General features: G+C 43.1%; 1 protein-coding gene across 1 annotated transcript in view; it reads right to left on the bottom strand.

The window, feature by feature from the left end:
- LOC309335092 (E3 ubiquitin-protein ligase RNF213-like) overlaps window positions 1-25,119 on the bottom strand; it is a 90,004-nt gene extending 64,885 nt beyond the window's left edge. Inside the window, exons 1-15 of the mRNA XM_081850036.1 lie at window positions 24,967-25,119; window positions 24,214-24,372; window positions 21,376-21,572; window positions 20,038-20,309; window positions 18,329-18,600; window positions 17,409-17,618; window positions 16,559-16,754; window positions 15,374-15,429; window positions 14,645-14,798; window positions 14,358-14,513; window positions 6,159-6,257; window positions 4,882-5,004; window positions 3,624-3,801; window positions 2,130-2,303; window positions 483-641 (exon numbers count right to left, since the gene is read on the bottom strand). Coding sequence (XP_081706162.1) covers window positions 483-641; window positions 2,130-2,303; window positions 3,624-3,801; window positions 4,882-5,004; window positions 6,159-6,257; window positions 14,358-14,513; window positions 14,645-14,798; window positions 15,374-15,429; window positions 16,559-16,754; window positions 17,409-17,618; window positions 18,329-18,600; window positions 20,038-20,309; window positions 21,376-21,514 — 2,188 coding nt within the window. The 5' untranslated portion in view covers window positions 21,515-21,572; window positions 24,214-24,372; window positions 24,967-25,119. The remainder of the gene's footprint in view (window positions 1-482; window positions 642-2,129; window positions 2,304-3,623; window positions 3,802-4,881; window positions 5,005-6,158; window positions 6,258-14,357; window positions 14,514-14,644; window positions 14,799-15,373; window positions 15,430-16,558; window positions 16,755-17,408; window positions 17,619-18,328; window positions 18,601-20,037; window positions 20,310-21,375; window positions 21,573-24,213; window positions 24,373-24,966) is intronic.
- Window positions 25,120-25,505: the final 386 nt, after the last annotated feature.

Genomic DNA, 25,505 nt, shown 5'->3' on the forward strand with positions numbered 1-25,505 from the left:
TAATTAGCTAGGGAAATGACTGTACTCTTCAACCCTCTCCTCCTCCCTGGAGAAATTTGAAAGTGATACAGTAAGGCAATAGATAACACAAAACCTCTGGTTGTTCCATTATCTGCTCACACAAAATTCTTTAATTGCATTTTATGTTTTTTTTTCATTATTTGGTGGGAGTAGAGTCCCAAAACCCATAATGGAGGATTGGAGAAGCCTTCCCTGGTTGCATGTATTATGTCCTTTATATATGTTTGAGATGTTATCTTATATATGTGTATGTTTGTGACACACACACTTTCAAAGTATTTCAAGATTTTAAGATGTACTGGCTAAGTATGTAAAAGAAATGAATGGCCTCGGCATTTGATGTAACAATTTTGCTCACTTATTGGAAACTTCTGCTGCCTTTTTATTCCTTAGTCTTGCCTTCCCAACATTAGGAGCAAATATGAGCAAAAGAAAATCACGCTTATCTTAGAAACCATTACCTTTTACAATGTCTTCCACCTTCCGAAACATGCTCAAAAAGAATCCCAACTGTTTTTGCTCCTCTTTGACAGATGTTAGTTCTTGCAGCCTCAACTGAAGTACTACTTCTAGTTTCGGTATTTGCTTTGGTTTCTCTATGGATGAGAGAGATTTCTTCACTGAAATCAGAATTATTATTTACAATAAGCACTGCAAAATCCTGCCCTCCTAATGGTACAGAAGCAAATCCCTGCTTGACCCAAAAAAGGAATTCCCACCCCTCGCCTTGAGCACTGAAACTTCTCATGAGAGGATGTCCAGTGGAGAGTCTGAAGGCATCTGATGCTGTTTATAATGACTAGCTTCCTGGTAGGGCAGCATAAGCCAGAACAATGGGTGTGGTGCCTGACGATGAACAGAACATTCAATCTCTCCTCAATCAGGGCACTCTATTTCTGTGCTGGTTGTGCTGGAGGGAAGCACAACAACAACAACTGTATAGTGAGCATAGAAACACTGGATGTTGGCAGAAGATGGGAGCATGTCAGCACAACCCATCACGAGGCTAGATACCAAGGAAGAGCGTATTTCTGCACTATGACATACATAATGGGTAATACTAGTTGAGGAAAGATGAAGTGATCTGCCTCTCTTTGTCAAGCACATCCCACACCCAAAGCTTCTGTGTAAAACTTCTGTGGTTGGGGCAGGAAGGCTAAAAAGGTTTGGCTGTTTGGAAGGTGCCAGTGTGCCTGGTTGACAACAGGTCAGATCAGTGTCTTAGAAGGCTTCCCTTCTCTTGGTTAGCATAAAGTGGAGGATGCTTCTCCTTTACGCCAAACAACAGAAGAAAAGCTACACTACTAAGCAAGGGATGCTAGCAATAATAACTGTGGGGTGTTTTCATTGTTACTATGTTATGTATTGTAAACTGCCCTGTGACCCTCAGGTGAAGGGCAGTATGAAAATTTAATAACTTATTTATTTAATAATAATAATAAAATAATAGTAGAGGCAGCATGACTGCTTTTCTCTTTTTCTGCTCTTCAGAATGGAAAAGAGGCACTTTCATGCTCAACAGCAGAAGAAGAAGAGTTTGGATTTGATATCCCGCCTTTCACTCCCCTTCAGGAGTCTCAAAGCGGCTCACATTCTCCTTTCCCTTCCTCCCCCACAACAAACACTCTGTGAGGTGAGTGGGGCTGAGAGACTTCAGAGAAGTGTGACTGGCCCAAGGTCACCCAGCAGCTGCATGTGGAGGAGCGGAGACGCGAACCCGGTTACCCAGATTACGAGACTACCACTCTTAACCACTACACCACACTGGAAGTAAACCCTTCCAGTGTGCAGGTCCAGCTAGCTGTAAGCCAGGTGGATCTGAACTTCCTGCCTCGGAAGAGAGAGGTGAAAGTAAATGTGAGTCCAATTGAAGCTAAGGGGTGTTCTGCCTACCTTAATTAGCTAACACTTTTAACTAATTGAGCACCCCTGGCTAAATGCTCATGACATCCTTTCTCATTTTCTGCCTTTGTCTCTCACTTGGATTCACTATTTCTGATACTCTGCTGCGAGCCATTAAGACAGCATAAAAAAAAATATGCGATATCTTTAAAAAGCCTATTGATTTATTTATATTTTACACATGAAGGGAGAAAAAACTCACTTACTTAATTCCCAAATGGATACAAAGTGTTCCTTGCACTTTATAATTAATTCCAAATGTCTAATTAAGATCTGGCCAGTCATGAGATTTTCATAAATTTCTTTATGTACGGACTCAGTGATCTTCATTAATGCCTTGGCATCAGCAGTAAGTTGGCTCAGGAAGTCCCCACTTCCACCTGTGAGATTGGTCAGATATTAAAAACAAGCAAATAAACAATTTTCATTCTTGTGCTATAAACCAGTACATACGGTACTTAGTAACTACATTGAAGGTCCCTTTTAAGTTTTGAAACATTTTACTTAAATATAATGGTGATACCTAGTTTTTTTAAAACACACACACACACACACACACACACAAAAGAATTGTAACAATCTGGAAGAAATCAATACCTTCCTCTACTTACAAAAACTGTCAGTGAAAACAAACCAAATCATAAAAAAACACACAAACCCCTCCACAAGTGGCCTGGAGGCTGGCAACATGAGAACAGACCTTTTCTATGGTGGCTCCCCATTTTTCAAATGCTCTCCTCAGGGAGGCTCACCTGGCACCTTCGTTACATATCTTTAGGTGCTGGGCAGATGCTTTCCTCTATAACCAGGCCCTTGGCCTTTCACTATCTGTGGCCTTTTCAATGTGGGCGGGATATTTTAATGTATTTCTCTTTCTTCTTGGTTTTAATGTATCTATGTGGGGTTTACTGTCTATTTGTTTGGTTGTTAAGTCACTTTGGATTGTGCTGGGGAAGATAAAGAGAGTAAGAAATATAATAAATAAAATAAAACATATAACCTATACAGAGCAATAAACCAATTTTTTAAAGTGATACTCCTTTTCCACAATGTCAAGTTCAATTCCATTTTATTCACAGGAGTTTTTAATCTCACTTGCCATGGTATCCCTGGGGACTGCTTAGCCATTCCTCAGTGAGCCTGAGGATTTCCTCTCAAACATGGTATATATATATAATGTTTGAGATATATATAAAATACTCTGTTTGCCAGGTGAAACAGAGCCAAACAAAACCTACCTCCCCACCCCTGCTTCAGCTCCAAGCTGAAGAGGGACAGTGGAGACACACAGGCTGGTGGGCGAAGACATAAGCAGACACACTTCTGCCTCCCCTCACAGGTTCTCCCCATGTCCAGAATGCAGGAGGGAGGCAGGTGCGTGTGTGCAGCTCAGAATGCCACAGAGGCAGAGCAAGCAGACATGGCTCTGGCTCCTTTCACCAGCTCTAAGCTGGAAATGGGAAGTGGAGGCACATTGGCTTTCCTCTGCTCCCAAAAGTGACCAGATTGCCTGATTTGCCTGTCTTTGGCTCTAAGCTAGAAGAAGGAAAAGGTGCAGGGCAACTGTAAGGTTATTTGACTCTGTTTTGATAATGTACTTTTGATAATGTTTGTTTTGATAATGTCCATTGGGTACTACTAAAATATTTTTCCTGCTGTCCATAAAACATCCTTCCCAATTAAGTGCTACATGTGAATACCTCTGAAGGTGAAAAGATGCTTGGTGTCCGGCCAAACAAGGAGATGATGCAAAACACCTTCCAGGTCACTCAGAGGTTTTCCTTCTTTATCAGTTGGCCATGATTTGGTGATGACAGCAGATGCAAGCCTGCCCAGCTTGCTCAAGTTGTAAGAGGCCATCAGGTCAAGGAGATCACTCTTTTAAGACATAAAAATATGTAAAGAATTGAATGGCAATGAGTTCATCATAATGCAAGCTCTCAAATGTGCCACATCATCTAAGCTAATAGAGGGTAAGTGTTTATTTCATTATGCAGCTCCATTTTGTCCAACCTCACTGATTTCAGTGAAACTAATGCCCAAATATGTCACGTTAAATCAATAGTTTCATGAGGCATGCTTAAAAAACAACAATTTAGCAACCTGAGCGTTTAGGTTCACAGCCATAGCAATGGAATGAATTTTTAATCCCTCTTTTGCTGCAGGTCTGACAAAAGTTGCCCCCACCAAAAACCTGTTATTATTAGTTGTTTAGCAATGAAAACTCGCCAATGGTTTCTTTGACAAATGCAAATGAAACTTTTGGAAAAGCGATTTTAATCTCACCCCACATTGCTTCCCTGTCACAATCCACAGGTTGGTGGGTGACTGCATCCAGCAGGGAGCCTACACCATATGTTTAGTTGTCCCCTTGCAATGATTTCCCAGAGTTCTGCATTGTGTGGGAAGACTACGTAAATAGAAACAACTCCCTGCTCCTACTGGACACCCTCCAACTCGTGGGGAACAGAGGCTTTTCAAAGCTAGCGTGCTCATTCCCATTTCCCTCTCATGAGCTGATTGAGCACAGCAGACAAATGCTTGAGCAGGGCTACTCTTTGTCAGGAGAGCTGTGTTCTGTAACCTCTATTTCAAGTGGCTGCTGCACCATAGAAATGAGAGTACCGGGTAGATCTAAGCCACGGTTAGCCTTAAAGGTAAAGGTAAATGGACCCCTGACTGTTAGGTCCAGTTGCAGTTGACTCTGGGGTTGTGGCGCTCATCTCACTTTACTGGCCAAGGGGGCCGGCGTTTGTCCACAGACACATGGCGAACCAGAGCAGTGCACGGAAACACCGTTTACCTTCCTGCCAGAGTGGTACCTATTTATCTACTTGCACTTTGACATGCTTTCGAACTGCTAGGTTGGCCTTAGGGAGAAATATATATATCATGGTTTGTATTTTAGACTGTGAAAGTACTAATCATGGTTTGGTGCAGTGACCAAACTGAACCTACCTTGTATTCTAAGTTAACAGCTTCTATGGCACAACTTTCAAAAGATTTGCCAATCAGAGGCTCATATTTTTCAAAATCTGAAAGGAAGCAGCAGTAGGCTTTAATCTGCTGAAGTGGCGGTACCTGTCAGGGAAGAATATAGAAAATAGTATCACTGATTCCAGATATTTGCATTGATCAGAAAGAGAAAAAAATGAATGGGAAGAAATAAAAGAAAATCCATGTTATTCTTCTAGCATTTAAAATTATTTCTATATACAAATACAAGCATACTTCTGCCCCTTTATGTTACAAACCATGTATGGAATATATTGGATTCTATCCAACACTGCATAAAATTCAAGCAAGAGGGCTTCCTCTTCCTCTCTTCTCCCCATGCACCTCCCAAAATCTGCTCCAGAGGGTCTCCCACCCTTCTGGAGTAGATTTTGAGAATTCATGGGGGACTGCAGGAGAGTTCCATTGTGCAAGCAGACGTCTGCTCCAATAAAAGAACAGCAGTTTTGGATACAGTCCATTGTCTCTTGTGTTTAAAGACAAACTAGGGAGTAAATCTGAGAGACATGTATACCCTAACTTATCTATCTATCCATTCATTAACTAAATTTCTTACCTGTGCTTTTTCATATGGCCCCAAGACAAGTTACCATAATACAATATACAGCAATGAATTCAGTGTAGTGCTACGGCAATTGTTTTTCTACTTGCCAGATGGAAGAATTCCCTTTCCCCTCCCCCTGAGCACTGTTCTGGGGGAGATAGTTTCAGGTGGGGCAGGAAGAAAAGGAGAGAGAAATCCCATTGTGCTAGTGGAAGCCCTTGTCCTGGCTTCTGTTAACAGGATTTGTTAGTTGAATCCCACCCACAGTTATAAAAGCAGATGAAACAATTAACTATCATAAAGAGGAGTAAAACTATACTAATCAGAACTTCAGACACGAATATAAGAGAGTGGCATACCTGCTCTGTCTAAAAGGAAAGACAAATATTCATTTTCTGTCTTTAAAATGTATGCATATGACCTGCAGAGAGCTTTGAAGCTCTGACATGAATAAGCAATAAGCAATGAAAATTAGACCAAGTATTACTTTGATATAGTGGTGGCAAAATGGAAAAGGAAAAGTGTCACAAAAATGCTATATAAGAGAGTTTCCAAATATGATAATGGAAGATAACAGGGGCAGCATAACAAATACATTAAAATTAAATGTTCAATTATAGTCGATAGTTTCACATGAAAAGCTGAGCCTAAATACTATCTTTGTGTATCTTGGTACCTGCTTGATTCTGCTTTGCATGTCTTTAATTAAAGTTCCCTTCCAGTCCTCTGTGAGGTTTGCATCACGAAAATTAATTTTCAAAAATCGATTCCATGCCTAAAAAAGAAAATGCAATTTAATATAAAAGCAAATCACTAAGGATACAAGAGGATTTGGAAAGTTTATTCAACTTATATGCCAAGAGTTTCCCGCCTTCAGCATCACAATCTACTAAGAGACAGGATATAGTCTAAAGCATAGGTGGCAAAACTTTTTTGACCCAAGGGCCACATTGCCTTGAGACAAACTACAGTGGTCCCTCTGGTTACGTACTTAATTCATTCCGGAGGTCCGTTCTTAACCTGAAACTGTTCTTAACCTGAAGCACCACTTTAGCTAATGGGGCTCCCTGCTGCCGTTGCGCCGCTGTCGTGCGATTTCTGTTCTCATCCTGAAGCAGAGTTCTTAACCCAAGGTACTATTTCTGGGTTAGTTGAGTCCGTAACTTGAAGCGTATGTAACCCGAGGTACCACCATATAGGCTCTGTACAAAATGTAGATGGGACCAATAGCAAATACCGTAATGGGGGCAGCCATTCTCTCTCATACATACATACATACATACATACAACACACACACATATATAGACAGGCACACATTGTTCCCCACTTTTCAGTGAACACATACAGCCCAGAAAAGGAGAAGGATGGTGGCAGGATTTTCCTTTCCATCAGTGCTGGGAGAGGCAGAGAAGTTTAAATCTTTTTAAACAGAGGCCTAGTGCAGCTCCACAGGGCACAAAAGCAGTAACGGGACTAGAAGGAATAGGTTTTTTTCCTCTTCCTCCTGCCTAGAATTCTCCAGAAGTGCATGAGCAGGTTTTGGTCACTGTTGAAGATCCCAGAACAGCTTCATTATAGCTGTGCAAAGTGAAGACTGGAATGAACAGAAGCACTCCAGAAACCCAAGCAATACTGGAATGCTCTAGGGACAGTGGGCTTTGATGGTTGGGTTTCTTTTGTTTAGTTCTGCTGATATCACCATCATGGAACAGGAGATGTGGCTGTCAGTCCACTTTAAAAAGCTTTAGGGACCAGTTCCAGCCAATGGGGCAGAGTTTATCCTTTTCTCCCCTAAACATGCAGGTAACAGAGAAGCACAAGTTTCCAATTCTAGCCTTATGCAGGCTTATTCCCATTGCCTTCAACATCTGCAGGGCATTATGGAGGTCAACTTGTGAAGGGAAGAGCCTTCTGCACCCATGGAAATTCTCCATAAGTTGGGGTAGGCAAAATCATGTGGTATCTCCTTGGTATGGTCTACCACTGTAGCTTTCCCTCCCAAGGTCCCCTTATGATCATGTGGACATGAAAAGAATAAATCCCCTGTCTTTCCCCAGCCTCTACAAATCTTTGACTGCAACATGTGATGGGTAATCTTCAACCCAAAAGGAATACATGCAAGCCATGAATATCGTGCCATTTCATCTCCCCCAGCCAACTGGTAATGATGTTGAGTATCAGTACTCCAAAGACTAAAAATTCAAAACTGGATGTCAGGGAACTGCCATCGGAGAGACAGGTGGTGGACAGGCTCCAGGAGAATAGGAGAGAATCTGCAGCAGAAGAGGGAACCAGCAGGGGGAGTGCAGGAGTCACAGCGGAGGGGAGGCTCTGGGATGCTTCCAGTGAGAGTAGTGGAGAGGTAACGGGACCCCCGTTGGGAACTCCCACCCTTCGCCGGAAACTGTCACGCAGAGAGTCACGAAGGCGCATGTCCGTCAAACAGCTTTTATGTTGGCGTAAATTCCGTAGACGCCCACTGTCAGATTCTACCAGCGACTGACGGAGTCATGCTTTGGGGGCTCCGTTAGTGCATCGGTTTGGATGACCAGCCAAACCCCAGAGGGATCAAGCTTTTACGCACAAGCAGCTCATTATCCCATCACAGCAATCTGACAGTCTTCGAAAGCAGCTTGTGCAAGCAGAAGGCATCATGAGCGAACCAGCCGGAACCGGAGGAGCAGGAGCTGGAGCTGGAGCAGGTCCAAGCCTGGAAGAAAGGTACAGGGCGTTGGAGGTCCAGCTGGCGCTGCAAACGGCGAGGCTCGAGGAGAGGAGGGCTCAAGATGCGGATAAGGGGAAGACCACCCCACTTGCCAGACGGGTGCCTGGATTGGTGCAGAAATTTGGGGGGGATCCCCGGAACTATCAAGCCTTTAGGACAGAGATGCAATATGCTCTCAATCTACTGTTTGATGACTTCCCCGACGAGAACTCTAGAGTGGCGTACGTGATTGGCCATCTAGAGGGAGGGGCGAAGGACTGGGTTCGGCCCCTGATGGCAGCCAATAATGAAATCTTAAAGGACACAATGAAGTTTTTTCGCGCCATGGACTTGATGTTTTCCAGCGAGATCGAGCAGGGAGTGGTGCGCAGGCAGTTAATGGCGTGTAAACAGGGGAGCCGATCTGTACGTGAGTACTGGACTGAGTTCACCATGCTGATTCATAGACTTGGGTGGGACCTTGCTAGTGAACCTATTCAAATGCTGTTTGAAGAAGGTCTCTCTCCGGCAGTGAAAGATGAACTTTCCCGGGCGCCTAGGGCGGAGTCTATGGATCAGCTGACTAAATCAGCGCTGTCCATAGGAGCACGCCAGGAGGCTAGAGCTATGGAAAAGCGGAAAGGAAAGGGGGAACGTTGGAAGGACTTCCGCATTCCAGAGATTCCGGAGCAGCCTTTCCCGCCAGCAGAGCCGATGGAACTTGGAACAGCGCGCGCGCGCGCGCAGTTTCAAACACCAGTGAAGGGCGGAAGAAGGAGGGAAAGAGCGGCAAGAGATGTTATCTCTGCCAACAGCCAGGTCACTTTGCCAGAGTCTGTCCGCAAAAGGAAGGAATGGCAAGGGATGGCGGGAACTGTTGGGGGGAAGGAGGAAGAAGAAATCACGGAGCAAGTAAAAGCCAACGCCTGGTTGCCAACATCAGGGCACAGCAGCCAGGCCAGGGAGTAATGAATGTGCCCACGCCGGAACCTCCAAGACCAGCGCTTGTGATAGAGGTGTTGCTGGAACTGGCAAACGGACACCCACTGAAGATAAAAGCGCTATTGGATTCAGGTAGCTCATGTAATTTCATGAGCAAGGAGTTTGCAGCTGAACACCAGATACAGATTATCCCATTGAGTACGCCTTTGCAGGTTACCACGATTGATGGGAGGGAGCTGTTGGGAGGAGAAGTGAGCCAACAGACTGTACCAATGATAATGAGGGTGGCACGACACACCGAACTGATAGCGTTTAACGTAGCCACCTTGGGAGGAGCTCCTATTATCTTGGGTATGAGCTGGCTGGCGCTACACGATCCGCTAGTAGGCTGGCATCAGAGAGTGGTTTCCTTTGGATCAGCACATTGCCTAGAACACTGCAAGGAGGGAGAGGCTCAGGCAGGCGCCAGGGCCACTCTAGCAGGGATGGAAGTGATGGACAAGGGGAGGGTGCCACCACAATACGCTGACTTGATTGACGTATTCAGCGAAAAAGAAGCAGATAAACTGCCCCCGCACAGACCCTTTGATTGTCAAATTACCTTACTCCCAGGAGCACAATTGCCAGTGGGCAAGCTGTATGCAATGTCAGACAGTGAGATGCAGGAGTTAAGGGAGTTCATTGACAAGAATCTCAAGCGAGGTTTCATCAGAGAGTCACGAGCGGTGGGGGGCAGCCCAGTGTTCTTTGTGGACAAAAAAACCACGGGCAAGCCCAGGCTTGTATGTGATTTCAGGGCCCTAAATGCAGTGTCAGAACCAGTGACTTTCCCTATGCCTAGAATTGATGACATTCTAACACGGGTGAGAAAAGGGAAATTTTTTACCAAGCTGGACCTTAGGGGGGCCACTGCTCTACAAGAACTGCGTAGCGTTCTTAGATGACGTCCTGGTGTACTCAGACAATGAGGAGCAGCATGTGCGAGATGTAAGAGAGGTACTGAGCAAGCTGCGAGAAAACCGGCTGTGGGTGAAACTGGAGAAGTGTCAGTTTCATACCAAGGAGGTGGAATTCCTGGGGTACCGGTTGTCTGACAAGGGATTGGCCATGGATCCCAGCAAGGTTCAAGCGGTACTGGAATGGAAAACACCAAAGACCAAGAAGGACGTGCAAAGGTTCCTGGGCTTCGGAAACTTCTATAGGAAGTTCATCAAAAACTTTGCCCATTTAACAGCGCCCATCACGGATTGTCTTGGTAGTAAAAAGAAATTTTGGACGGGAGAAGCGCAGCGAGCGTTCGAACGCTTAAAGCAGGCGTTTGCGTCGGAAGAGCAACTTTTGCACGTGGATCTACAACAACCAATGAGAGTGGAGACTGACGCGTCAGACCGAGCGGTGGGGGCTGTTCTTCTCCAGCCGGGAAAAGATACGTCTGAATGGAGACCGTGTGCATTCTTCTCGCGGAAGTTGAACAAATCCGAGAGGAACTACACAGTATACGACCGAGAACTGCTCGCCATTCATGAAGCATTCCGGAAATGGCGGCACTTGCTGATTGGGGCGCAGCACAAGGTTCAAGTCCGAACTGACCACAAAAATCTGGAATACTGGAGAACAGCCCGAGTGCTGAACCAGAGACAAGTGCAATGGGCCCAGGAGTTCTCCAAATTCCACTTTGAGATTCGTTACGTGCCCGGCTCCGAGAACGTGAGGGCGGACGCTCTTTCCAGGAAACCTGAGTACTTAGAGGGGGAGGAAGCGCCTGAGGCAAGGCATGTAATCCCTGAAGACCGCTGGGTGTGTGGGGCGGCATTGGTGGGGCAGAGGGAACTGATAGAGGGTACTGAGAACGATGAATACGCCCAAGAGAAACTCAGAGAGCTCCGGAGGACAGAGGAGAACACAGGGGGGTTTGAAGAAAAGAACGGGGCGTTGTATTACAAAGGGGCACTGTACATACCCGACGGGGAACTGAGGGGCAGAGTACTCAAGCAGTTGCATGACAGCCCCACAGCGGGACATTTTGGACAGCACAAAACCATGTGGTTGGTTACCAGGGAGTTTTGGTGGCCCAAGGTGAGGGAGGACGTACGGGAATATGTCAGGGGTTGCGACAGGTGCCAGCGAGCGAAAGGAGAGAGGGTGGCGCCAGCGGGGCTATTACAACCCTTACCCACGCCCGAAAGGCCATGGGAGGCAGTATCCATAGATTTTATGACGGACCTGCCAAAATCCAAAGGCAAAACAGCTGTCATGGTGGTGGTAGATCAATTAACCAAGATGTGTCATTTTATAGGTTGTTCACATGCAGTCACAGCGGAGGAAACCGCCAAGTTGTTTGTAGAACATATTTTTAAGTTGCATGGCGCCCCCTTGAGGGTTTTGAGCGACAGAGGGAAACAATTTACTTCCAGGTTCTGGAGGAAACTTATGAGCTTACTGCACGTGGAACTCAATTTCTCAACTGCCCGGCACCCAGAAACCAATGGGCAAGCGGAAAGGGCAAATGGGATTTTACAACAATACCTGAGGTGTTATGTAAAAGACAGAGAAAATGATTGGGTGGATAAGTTACCTCTAGCAGAATTTGCCTACAACAACGCGGAGAACGTGTCCACAGGGATGAGTCCCTTTCTGGCAAATTATGGGTGTCACCCCCGGGCATTCCCAGGAGAGGGAGGGGAAAGGTGGAGTGTGCCGGCGGCGGAATATTTTTTTGAAGAGATGGAGGCGATCCACCGTCAGCTTCAACTTAACTTAGAGAAAGCCAAGGAAGAATATAAGAAGCAAGCAGACAGAAATAGGAGGGAAGGTGAAACTATAAGGGTGGGGGACCGGGTGTGGTTGTCCACCCAAGGGCTACCGTTCAAGGGCGGGAGTAAGAAATTGAGGCCCAAAAGATTGGGACCCTTTGAGGTCATACAGCAGGTCAACCCAGTGGCATTCAAACTCAGGCTGCCCAGTCACATGAAATTACACCCAGTATTTCACAGGTCATTACTGTCGCCGTACCGAGAGGGACGTGAGTGGGGGGAGCGTGAGAGAGAGGCCACCCAAACGCCCGTGATAGAAGAGAGAGAGCGCGACATGAACGTGGCAGGAATCATTGATTCCAGGTGGAAGGGGAATCAGGTGGAATATCTGGTAGAATGGGAGGGGGAAGTAGAGTCGGAAAACACTTGGGTACCAGCAGAGGTAGTCAATGACGAGGTTTTAATAGAAACATTTCATCAGCGTTTCCCAAGAAAACCGCAACCCGTGGCACGATTTAGAAGGGAACACTTGGGGACCACCGATGAGGAAGGAGAGTTTGAAGGGTTCCCAGAGTCAGGGGTGGGTGAAGAAGCCGACTCCGACGAAGAAGAGGAAGACGGGGAGAGAGACGGTACGCCGTGGCTAGAAGTGTTAGAATCCTCGGACGACGAGGAGAGTTCCTTCAGGGGCTTTCCGCCCTCACCGCCAGTGGGAGAGGAGGCGGGAGGGGGTGAAGGGGGCCCTGGGGGGGAGGTGGATGTCAGGGAACTGCCATCGGAGAGACAGGTGGTGGACAGGCTCCAGGAGAATAGGAGAGAATCTGCAGCAGAAGAGGGAACCAGCAGGGGGAGTGCAGGAGTCACAGCGGAGGGGAGGCTCTGGGATGCTTCCAGTGAGAGTAGTGGAGAGGTAACGGGACCCCCGTTGGGAACTCCCACCCTTCGCCGGAAACTGTCACGCAGAGAGTCACGAAGGCGCATGTCCGTCAAACAGCTTTTATGTTGGCGTAAATTCCGTAGACGCCCACTGTCAGATTCTACCAGCGACTGACGGAGTCATGCTTTGGGGGCTCCGTTAGTGCATCGGTTTGGATGACCAGCCAAACCCCAGAGGGATCAAGCTTTTACGCACAAGCAGCTCATTATCCCATCACACTGGACATTCCAAATATGAAGTTCTCTTTGTGACATAAAAGCCAGCTAGAGGAAAGGAAACATTTGTTGTATTGCGTTATATTTTTTATATTCATTTTTTAAGAACAGCTATGGTGTATTATAAATAAAGAAGAACAAAGAGAATAGTAATGACAATAGTATGTAAAAACGTAATGTCACTTTAGCAACTCCAAAGGAGGGAGGGATTTCCAAAAAAAAAGAAAGAAAGACAAGGTGCATCAAAGGAGAGGCAAGTAAGCCCTTACATCTTGCCTGAGGCATTTGTCACCAAAAGGTTAGTCAATAGGAGAGGAAGAAGAATTACATGCTCCAAGCTCTCTAAGTTTCCATGGGCTGAATTGCAAAAACATAGATTCTCCTATGCAAGACTTCAGAGCCACCAAGGAGATGGAAGAGACCCAGAGAGAAACACTCCCTCAAGAGTAACACCTTGGAAAACAAACTGCTTTGCAGCAGTGGCCTGTTCCTTGCTATGTGCAGGTAAGGCACAGCAGGCACCACCAGGGCAGACAAGAGTATTTGGGCAACCATGACTCTACAGGCTACAGAACAGGCTTATAGCCTCCCCTCCAACAGCCTTCGTGTATCATTTATATGTGAAATCAGCCTTGTAATCACACCAATTGATGGCTACAGTCAAGCCTCATTGCAGTGCAGCCATTTTTTATGAAGGGGTGGAATACAGCTAGGGATGGAAGGCAAAAAACTGCCAAGACACAGACACCAAATATGCCTCCCATGCTGGACTTATGCTTGAAAATGGGACCTTTTTGAAGTCATGCATATCCTTGTTGACAACCCTCTGGGGCCAATGTGTCAGTGATGGGCTGAGCCAAGGTTGGCATGGGTAGGGTCTCTCTCTCTCTCTCTCTCTCACACACACTCACACACACACACACACACACATGCAAACAGGCACCACACACATTCACATTCTCTCCCCACCTCCCCTGTGATTAGGCTTGAAAAGGTATTTTAACTCCAGCTCCCCAGCTACAGTGTCCACAAAGATTGACCATCCCACACACAGCAATTATGCTGGAAAACAGCCTTCTAGCAACATGAATAGAAGGCTATTCCTCCTCTAGAGTGATAAGCTTTGGAGAGATTAGCCTTGCATCTTCTGCAAAGCTACCCCAAAATAAAGCACAATCTTAATATCTTAATCCAAACAATATTCTCTGTGAGGTTGGCTAACACATCAGAAGCAGCAACTGGTATCTCTCCACAAAAGCCAAAAAGACTACTGGGGGAGGGGAACATCTACAAGAAAATAGTGTGGAGTTCCAGATTACAAACCTCAAGCTCCACTGAAAAAGTAAGCTCTACAATTAAATGTGAACCAGGTTTCAGCATATGTGCTGGTAGAACAACACGAAACCACTCCCTGGTAGTATTACGAAGTCCTTGGTATACTGTCTTTGGAGTATTCTGCATAGGCTTGTCTCTTGGAGCCTATTGTGAAGAAAATAAAGAATTACAAACTGTTGAACCAAAGAATAACTTTCTGCCAAGCTAGCCACGTGAAGAGAGGCAATACCCAACCACCACCTCAAATAACAAACAGCATACAGAGAGATGCTCACCTCCGAAGGTGCAAATTCAAAAATCCTTGAAAAAATGCAGACAGAAATAGCTGGTATCTTGTAATAGTGTAGCAGCAGGAATTTTCTGCACATTTTCTCATGAAGTCTTTGGCAGACAGTCACATATGAGTTCCAAGTGTCCTGCTGTAACATTCTAAATTGTGGGAAATGCTTGTTATTTTTGCTAGATGGATTGGATTATGTCTAAAAATATGAGCACAACAAACAAAACCTGACAATCACTGTAGTGTGTCTAATACAGCTTTCATTTGTGCAATCCTAGAGAGTGCAAGGCTTTCCTTTGCACCCTATTCAGCTCACTTTTGGTGAGAGATAGCCTCAGAATGCAGCCAATCCGCGTTCAGATCTTTTTCACCCCACCTTGGAATCTGTGCTGGGTCACTTTCTTATGGTTTTAGAAGGAAGAAAAATATCACTGGGTGTGTGCATATAATTTTGCTAAATATCTGCTTTTGGGTGGGTGACGGAGTGAGTGAGTGAGTGAGTGAGTGAGTGAGTGAGTGAGACAGAGAGATCTTGCAAAATAGCTTCCTGTGTATGAGAAAAAAGATCTTGCACACATGGGCAGATATTTTGCGATATCCCTCTCCCACACACACATGGCAGATGTTTTTTAAAACAGTCTGTTGTAAACAGAATAATGCATTTCAGTAGAGTTTCCTGTGGTTGCAACACTATAATGAAGGTATACACGTATCTTTTACTTACTCATTTTGTTTGTTATTGAGGGCATCCAACACCTTCATCAGGAGTTTTTCTACCTCCTAAGAAATAGTGGCAAAAATTAATGTCGGAGAACTAGAACACTGCATTATCATCTAGTCTAAAGGCCAAACTATACATTACATTACATCAGGGATCACCAACCTCTGTGTGTGTGCGTGAGTGAGAGAGAGGGGGGTGATTATATGGGGGCTGGAAATACTGAGCTTTTCTGAATGTATATATGGGGGTGCTCTAGTATGTTCTGTGTGTGATCAAGAGCAATGCACTTGGGCAGAGAGAGAGATGCATGTGTGGCAGTGTGTATGTGAAGTGTATGGACTGAAATGCATGTGTGTGCATGTGCTGTGCATCTTGTACATAGCAGGAGGAAATTCCAAAGATTAGGTGCTTCCATGCTAAAGGTCTGATTCCTACATTCTACAGAATGGAGCTCATAATGAGACAGGATCTGCAGGAGGTCCTTTCCTGCAGAGAGTAATGATCAGATGGGCAAGACAATTGTTTAGGTTTCCTGGTTCCTACACAGGGCTTTGTTCACCACTTCCAAATAGCCTGGTGGCTATTTGGAAGCCCGTGCAATTCTTTCAGCAGTGGCTATATTCTGCACTAGCTATAGCTTCTAGGCTAATCACAGAGGCAACACTGAACGCAAAATTGTAGTTCCCTCTGGAAGTTACCAGTGCAAGAGCAACAGCAGTCAGGCTATTACATTTCAGAAATGGCAATAGCTGTATTATCAGCCAATGCTGAGGTCACCTGGGTTTTTAATGACAGTGATTAGTCTAGGAGCACCACCACACTATGACCCTGTCTAATACCAGAGAGAGCAGGGAGGGCTTTTTCAGGAGTCATATCACCACCTCCTTTTTCAAGATGCAATAATGACTTCAATAAGGACTACCAGGATTATGTTGGGTAGAACTTTTTTATTTTAAATTGTCTCATTTACTGACTTAACAGGCATATCATAAGCTGTGTTACATTTTAGGTCAGGGATGGGGGACCTGTGGCTCTCCAGATGTTGCTAAACTACAGCTCCCATCATCCCTGTTCATGCTGGTAGGGGCTGATGGGAGTTGGAGTCCAACAGCATCTAGAGGTCCACAGACTTCCCACCCATTTTAGATGGATATTACTTTCTTTAAAAAAATAAAAATCAAAGCATACCTCATAGGTATGATGAGTGGCTTGCAAATTCTCCAGTCTATGAAAAATTCCTAGAAGATAGTCCAATGGTTCAGCAGGAAAGTCAGAGATAAATTCAGCCAAGTCTCTTTGAGGAAGCAAGGAAAACCATGATCTGAACAGTGCTCTGTTTTCTTTCACTAAATATTTCTTTTCTTTCATTTGTGGTAGTAAGAATCTGCAAAACCAAATAATAATAACTTAAATATACATAATGTCTTCATATAATATACAAAAAAGAATGCCATGTTCTCGGGAAACTGAACATCAGGAACAGTGGAATAATATTTGTAAATGGAAAATTCAATCCTAAGTAGGGTTCAGGATGAGCAGATCAGCAAATCTACCACAACATCCCAAGCTTTGCTGGTTCGTACGGGCTAAGATGGAAAGGAGAAATGCAATGTGTTTCTAACTTCTGCATTATGCCTGTGTCATGTTGGTTCAGCTGAGTAGTTCAAGGATTGGGGCCTTCAGGTCATCTGTGGTGTTTTGAATCCAGTGAATCCAAAGTTACTGTTGCCCCTACCACATCTTCAGGGCTTTCTGCCAGCACAGCCTTCCAGCAGAGAGCTAACAGTGCACCATCTTAACCTCCTCCAGCAATAAACCTCAGGACTGCATTCAAAGACTACAATCCTAATCAAGCTTTTCTACACAGTGGGATTGATTTCTGAGTTAACAAGCATAGTAATGCACTGTCAAATCTCTTCTAGTGTAGCATATTGATAATGTATGTATCTATTTATCAAACAGGAACTCTAGACAGCTTAATCCACAGATCATAATATTTTTAAGAGAAAGGCAATACGACTAACATATTCCAACTCACTTCTCAGAACCCTTTTTTTCTTCATCAATCCTATATTTAACAAAGGGAAGACCTTTCAACCTTGCCCATGCGTCTTCAGATTCAAGTTGAGCATTCTCTTGGACGTATTCAAAATCAGTAAAGAGATGAAGAACTGGGATTGTCCACAGCCACTGATGAACTTGCTGTACAATACAAGAATTGCAGAACGATATCAAATACAACCCCAACCTGAAAGCGAAAAAGAAAAGCCAATCAGATGGTTGAAGAGGAACATTGGGACCCTTCTCTGACAAAGTCTCACATGCAGAAATTCAGGAGGTGTACCTCTTATTAGGGAATTCAAGAGATGTAAATCTTATTGATGGGGCAGCTGTGGCCTTCCAGATGTTGGTGGACTGCCAGATCCCATCAGCCACGGCCAGCATGGCCACTGATTAGGCACTATGGGAGGTGAAGTCCAGCAACATCTGGAAGGCCACAGGTTCCCAATCCCTGCGTTATGTATGGGGATGGTTGAATCCATTTAATTTTTGTCCAACACACAGTTGCTAAAGTCACACCTCTGTTTGGACAAAGGTAGCAACACAATCATAATGCAATACTTTTTATTCAATACCAATCCCTCTACTTTTGAGCCCCAAATTATTATTTTATTTACAAAATTATTCATATTCCAAGGCAATTCACAGTATCATAAAAACAATCTAAAAATAAGCAAAACAGCTGACAAACGTAGTAACAGTTATTGAAAAGGTCAATTACAACTGGTTAATTAATAACTGATAATAGATATTTAATATGAAAACTAACAAAACTATATTCTGTAAGATGGCTCTCAAGCAAAAAAACAAAAAAGCAAACATGTAAGAAAAGATTGTTCAAAATAGGTGGGTTTTAAAAACTTGTTTAAAAATGTAGAGTGTGGATGTCATGCGCACCTTTCATGGAATGGTCTCTGAAAGCCTGGGGGACACCACGAAATCTTTGAAAACACTTCTTTGACTTTATTCATTGCCTTTGCTGGTGATTGCTCCTTCAGGCAAAGAAGGCTGCAAAATCTGACACACTCTTGTTTTGACTTTGGAATAACACAGAAATCTCCAGATAATAGAAAGATGGTCAATGTCAGGACTAGTTTATTATATTCTGATGTATTCCAAGCTGAACTCTTTCGGTAATTTTCCAAGTAATCTTCAATCACCTTTTGAAGCTAAATAAAAGAAAATAATAAATTCAGCTCCAAAAATAACCTATTTTTCTCTAGAAGCCATTGTGTTTTGTGTCACATTTGGAACCAGTGGTAATGGCTGAGTCTCTCCACCTTCTCCCTTCCTAGAGCAAGTCAGGATGGGGAAAATACCTTAGCCAGCACTGCCAGTGCTAAAGCAACCAAAAATGAAAAATGTAAGCAGTGTGTTTTGTTTCGTTTTAATCATTTTTATTAGGTTTTTTTTAAAAAAAACACCAATCATTACATTACATTCAAATTTCAATTTCCCCTTTCCCTGCTGACTTTCCTCAACTTCCATCCCTGGTTTATTACATCTCATATTACATTCTGCTGTTTATATAGACTTCTATATTGTCATACTATTAGGTTTCCTATTTTTTATAAATAAAATTGCAAATGTTTACTTAAATCCTGCCAATGACTCTATTTTTTGTTGTTGCTTCTGCAAATATAATGTAATGCAGTGTGTTTATATAAAGAGCGTGAATAGAGTGTGTACAGAGAGTAGCTGCTGCCACTGTAGTAGCAGCAAAAACCTGAACAATAACAAGAAGTAATGGGGGGGGGAGGTATTGCCATCATCACCATGTAGAGGAGGAGAGGAACTTAAAGTGCATTACAGTTTTTTGGCAAGTGTGGCTCACTGATTGGTGCTGATAGCAAGCCCCTTTGGTGTTGATTGTTCGTAGGCAAAAATACATTTTTCCTCTGCGGACTGATTTTGCAGATCACTTTGCTGGTCCAGAGAGAAAGAAAATCTGTTTGCAAGTCAAGTGTGAATCCAACCTGTGCCTGCAAACAGTAAAGGCAGGTCTCACAGTCAATGCCAGTCAGCTGTCAGCTGAAGATGTGATTGTCAAATCTATCTGTCAAAAAAACCCATGAGGAGGGGGGGGGGGTCAGGATCCAACCCATCAGCCAGTTAGTTAAGAGATGGAGCTTTTTCAGGAGCAGCACCCACCAGATTAGGGGATGCCTTGCTTCATGAGGTTTGCTTGGCCCACTTGCTTGTTGCGTTTTGCTAGCAGGTGAAATAGTTTTAATAATTCAGTGAGCATTTGCTTTGTTGAGTAGAAGTTTTTATGTTGCTATTATGTTTGGTTTTGTATTGTTGCTTTTATTATGGATTATTTGTAGTGACTGTAAGCCAATCGAGTAAGCCAATCAAGCAAAAGCATGAGAATATGCATTTACACAGCCCCAGAATATCTATTTTATCCCATGTCAGTTGGTAGGAAAAGCAGTTATAGCTGAAAATCTCAATCAATCACAACTGACCTAGTTTAGACCTTTTCATTCAATAAAATTAGCAAGCAACTTAACACAGTCACAGAGGACATCAAAAGATGCTGGTGATATAGTAATATGAACACTGACTCCTCAAGACAAGTTCCTGATAACTTGCTTTTACAATACCTGCTTTTCATCAAACTGTAAATCTGTCCATTCCTTTGGCTCTCCCTCATGTACCATTAGCTTCTTATTCACCAAGTAAAACTGATGAAATTGCTGGAAGAAGTTCTCGATACTGCAAGAAGTCAAGGTATTCAATATAGAGAACAGACTATCCAGCATTATTTGTAAAGCCTTTTTCTTCCTTTCCACAATATTGGCATTTTTATTGCTTAAAATATTCCAGATGCTTGAAGAGGATTCTTTACATATTATATCATCAAACTGATGCCACTCTGTTAATAAAACAAAAACAAAAAAGTTTCTCCCCATTTTTTGAACAACAACAAGGAATTTTCATGATACAAGATAATCCTGCCATCCTCCTATCTATATGGGTAATATACCAGTAATTTCATTATTCAATATTCTACAAGCCATTATCCCCATCCCTCAAAAAAAGATATTGATGACCTCAATTTTAGAAACTTGGTTGCTTAATATAATATACTTTCAGGTCTCAAAGATATAAGCATACATTCATGTGAACAAAAAATTATTTCCCCTGTAGGTTTTTCTGCTGTCCACCCTTCCCATGTATATAGATTGTGCCTTTAGAAAATGGGAATTCCTGTTTTCCATCATGGCAGCAAGCCCATATACACAGAAACATGATGCAGGGATCAGGTACGCTGCTAAATCAGAATGCTAGTCAGTGCTATGGTGGGAGTCAATGTGGCATAGTGATTAGAGGTGCTAAGGAAATGCCTAGTTCTTTAAATGAATTCAAATCTCTAGGGTCTGATGCACCTAGCATTGCTTTCCTTTTGGGTGAAGACAGAAGCAAAGCAGGGGGCAGACACCATGTGCTCGTCCATTTCTGAACAAAGATGATTCAGGGCCTGGAAACCAAATCTTATTACGAACAGTTGAGCAAGCTTGTTTTCTCCTGCTCTGGAGAGTAGGACTCAAACCAACGGCTTCAAGTTACAAGAACGGAGGTTCCGACTAAACATCAGGAAGAATTCTCTGACAGCAGGAGCTGTTTGACAGTGGAACAGACTCCCACAGGAGGTGATGGACTCTCCTTCATTGCAAGATTTAAAGGAGAGGTTGGATGGCCATCTGTCATGGATGTTTTAGTTGAGATTCCTCCATGAAGTTTGGACCAGTCACCTTGGGCCAGTCACAGCCTCTTGCCCTAACCTTCCTCACAGGGTTGTTGTGAAGATAAAATATAGAAGGGAGAACCATCTCTGCCACTTGAGCTCCTTGAAGGAAATATGGGTTATAAACCTAGTATATGCATACATACATTCATGCAAGCACGCACACACCCACACCCTGGAAACAGTTCCTTACCTGTACCACTTAAATACTTTAACTGTATAAACAAACAGCGATTCACACAGAATCCCTCTGGAGACTCTTTGGGAATAACTTCATACTCTCCTTCCTCACCACATACCACATAATATTTATAGGGAATTTGTTTATCCATGTTGTCCTTTGAAATGGTGACACAACCTTTGAATAGGTGTCCATGTTTATCAATATCCCTGTTTTTAAAACAATCCATGTTTGTGATTATATTAAAAGCAAAGTATATCCATGGTTGAGCAATAAAACTTAAGCTAAAAAAAAAGCTCTCTCAACAAAAACAAACAGAAAAGTAATGGTCTAAATGTAAAGTATCAGTTGCTGCATCAAAGCATAATCTCCTGGAGTAAATAGTGCTTCCAGATCACATGTTTACCATCTTTAGGAATTGAAAGGAAAACACACACAATTCATTGGTTTGTCATAGTTTTAACACTAGGTGGGTAGAGGGAGGGCAGAAAGAAGGTAGGGTCTATTCTTGGGATCTGTGAAAAATGGAATGCATCCTAGGTATAAAGGAAGTATATTAGGGCCCCCCAGAAGGCACAAAATTCTGACACATGCCTAGCTAAACCACTGGCTACTAGAGACACCACTTTCTGAAAGAGTAGTCTAAGAGAGATGGATCTCATGGTTGAGCTCACAGCAGCCATAAGCCCTTGAGTAATGTGTGGAACATCTATGTATATTGTCAAATAGCTCATGAGAAATGCTTGTATCGGGAACCTTTTTATCATCCAGAATAATTTCCATGTTTTGCCTCCTCCTCATTCACTCCTCTCTTCTGTTCATTTATGAACAAGTTAGAAGTAAAATACAGCTACTTAAGGGACCCCCTTATCATTGTGAGAGCTGTCCATTTAGTCCTACTTTCTCCTCCTCTTCTTTTACCAGTTACCAATCCATAAGAGGACCTTTCCACTTATTCCATGACTCCTAAGTTTGTTTGGAAACTTTTGGTGAGGAACTTGGTAATTTGATATGTAATAATGTTTGCCACCATTTTACCCAGAACAGAAGTTAAACTAACTGGCATATAATTTCCTGGATCCATTTTTTAAAATTGCTGTTACCTTGGCTATCCTTAGGTATGGATGCCAATCTTAGGGCCAAGTAATATATTTTGAATTAATGTTTGAATTCTTTAAGAACTGTCAAGTAAATATAATCCAGACCTGATGATCTGTTAATTTTTGATCAGCACTCTCATTTATTCAAACTCCCTTGCTAAAAAAGTAAATTCAGGCGTAGATTTCTGCCCTACATCTTAGGCAGTGAAGACAAGACAGCTGATTGCTAAAATAACGTGCATCTATATGTCAGTTACATAAAAGAAATTATTCAAAACATTCACTCTAAGACAGGGGTCAGCAACCTTTTTCAGCTGTGAGCCGGTCCACCATCCCTCAGACCATGTCGTGGGCTGGACTATATTTTGGAGGGAAAAAATGAACGAATTCCTATGCCCCACAAATAACCCAGAGATGCATTTTAAATAAAAGGACACATTTTACTCATGTAAAGACACACTGGTTCCTGGACCGTCCACAAACTGGATTGAGAAGGTGATTGGGCCGCATCTGGCCCACGGGCCTTAGGTTGCCTACCCCTGCTCTAAGATTACACCCAACTGTTCTACTGTTAAACAATATTTTCCCAATCTTCAGACCCAAATATTTCAAATTCATTCATTTTCCTTTTCAAATTTCCATTTTCAAAATTCCAAAAGGGGTTCTCGAATTATTGTTATTAATAAATGTCAGCAATGGTTTCTCTCAAATCAAACATATCAACTTGTCTCCAATATCTTCAACAACCATTTCTCCATATTAAACCAGAATAAATCTTTCTGTCTTTGTCCATGTAAGAGTCTCTCCTGTGACACGGGAAGCGCTATCGTCTAAACCACTGAGCCTCTTGGGCTTGCCGTTGGCAGTTCAAATCCGCGCAATGGGGTGAGTTCCCACTGCTCTGTCCTAGCTTCTGCCAACCTAGCAGTTTGAAAGCCTACCAGTGTAAGTAGATAAATAGGTACCACTGCAGCAGGAAGGTAAACTGTGTTTCCGTGTGCTCTGGCTTCCATTGCACCAGAAGCGATCTAGTCTTGCTGGCCACATGATTCGGAAAGCTGTCTGTGGACAAATGCCAGCTCCCTCGGCCTGAAAAGCGAGATGAGCGTTGCACCACATAGTCACCTTTGAATGGACTTAACCGTCTGGGAGTCCTTTGCATTTTACCCTTTTTACCTCCTCTGTGATCATATACAGTCATACCTCGGGTTGCTGTAGCTTCGGGATAAATATTTTTGGGTTCCGCGCTACGGAACTCTGAGTGAGAGGCAGGGATGGGAAGACTTCTCAGGGTGAAAGATTGGGAGAAGAAAGAAAAGCTCCCATGTGAGAGCTGGGAGAGTGCTCCACTTTCTGGGTGAGACAAGTTACCTTTGAGAGAGAACTCTGTCTTTTCTATTCTCTTTCTTTTGCTGTTTTTGAATTTATTTAGATTAGTTTCTTTTATCTTATCACATTATGAAAAAAGCTTTAATACAACCTTATTTTTTAAGGAAATAAATATACCTCACCTTCCAAAAAATTATAAAAAGCAAGTATTAATACATAATAAATATTATATGTATCTGCATGCGCTCTTAGTAACCTTAATTTTGAGAATGTAGACAGGAAGTTAAAATGCTAGTCTACAGAGGCACAGAATAAAAATATTGAGAGTTTCAGTAGAAACAAACAAACAAAAAAATCCCCAATTTTTAAAAACATGGTATGTGGATGCTGTCTTTTCTGGCCACTACAGAACTGTACTTACTTTGTGCAAGCCAGCTCACAGATACTGTCTTCCCAATCATTATATCCAGAAATGCCTTCTGCCCTAATGAAGACTCTAGGCTCCTCGGACTCTCCTTTGAAGTCCTTGGACAGTATGGCATGGAAAAATACTGTAACACCATCTTCATAACTGACTTGGCTGCAACAGTAAGAAAAAGGTCAGAATAGCTTGTTTTGACAGATGCAAATACATTCTGATACTTAGGGATAGAATTCAGGCTGTTGCCCCATCAGCATAAACATTTCTGCTTGCCTAATGAAAATTTTTCCCCTCTTCTCCCCCATGCTCTTTTCTAGATTTTCAGGGCGTGTGAGGGGGCGCATGGAAAGAAGCTCTGTTGCACTAGCGGGATTTGTTGCACAGGCTTCTGCTAGGGAAACTGGATAGTTGAATCCAGTCCTTAAACTGTAATCCTATGTTCACTCACTTAAAAGCAAACCTCACTGAACTAAGTAGGACTAAGTTCTGAACCGGACATGTACAGGATTGCACTGCTAACCACTGCAAAATTTGGAAGGAAATGTTAGGGTTTGTGGTTTTTTTATATATTGGTGGCATTTGAATGCTTTAAGAACACCACAAAATCACACATTTTACATGACCATTCTTGATAGTTTTACATTTGGTCAAATGTGGATTCCCTTCCCTTTCAGACCAGAATGAAAATGAAATCACTACGCATCAGTTCTTATTACACTTAATACCACTTCAATATATTTACATGAGTAATACCTTTGCTTAACATCCCAGTTTCTCTGTTTCTTTGTTTGTTTATGCTTTCTTTTTTCCACATTCTGATTTGCAGGCAGCTTTCCCTTCTCAGGTCCTTCTAAAGGAGTTTCTGTTTTTTCTTCCTTTTTAAAGATTTGGGCCACTTTTGCTTTCTGTAACACAGCAATGCATCCTCCTATGAACCAATGTTTAAGAAGTTTCCCTGCCCAGCTGATGTAAGGAAATTCTTGCTTGCTACAGGAAAAGGCTGGAATAAGATACCACATGATCCCAGAAAACACTGCTTTCATACAAATAAATTTCCTCTTCTACTATATCATGCACAGTACACTGTACATAAAAGTAAATTATTAATTTAGGCACCCTTGTAGTTTGTCACTTGTCTGTGTAGAAACTGATTGCAGTCAAGAAGTTGTTGTCCTTTGTGGAATCCTACCTTACACTGCTTCCCCTGATCTCTGCTGTCACCTCTCCTTACGTATTTCTCAGCAGTTATCTGGTCTATGGCACACTTTTCCTGCATTTGAGTAATGTGTGTG

Source organism: Podarcis erhardii (genome assembly GCF_964252035.2).
Source record: "Podarcis erhardii genome assembly, chromosome: 2".
Taxonomy (NCBI): Eukaryota; Metazoa; Chordata; class Lepidosauria; order Squamata; family Lacertidae; genus Podarcis; species Podarcis erhardii.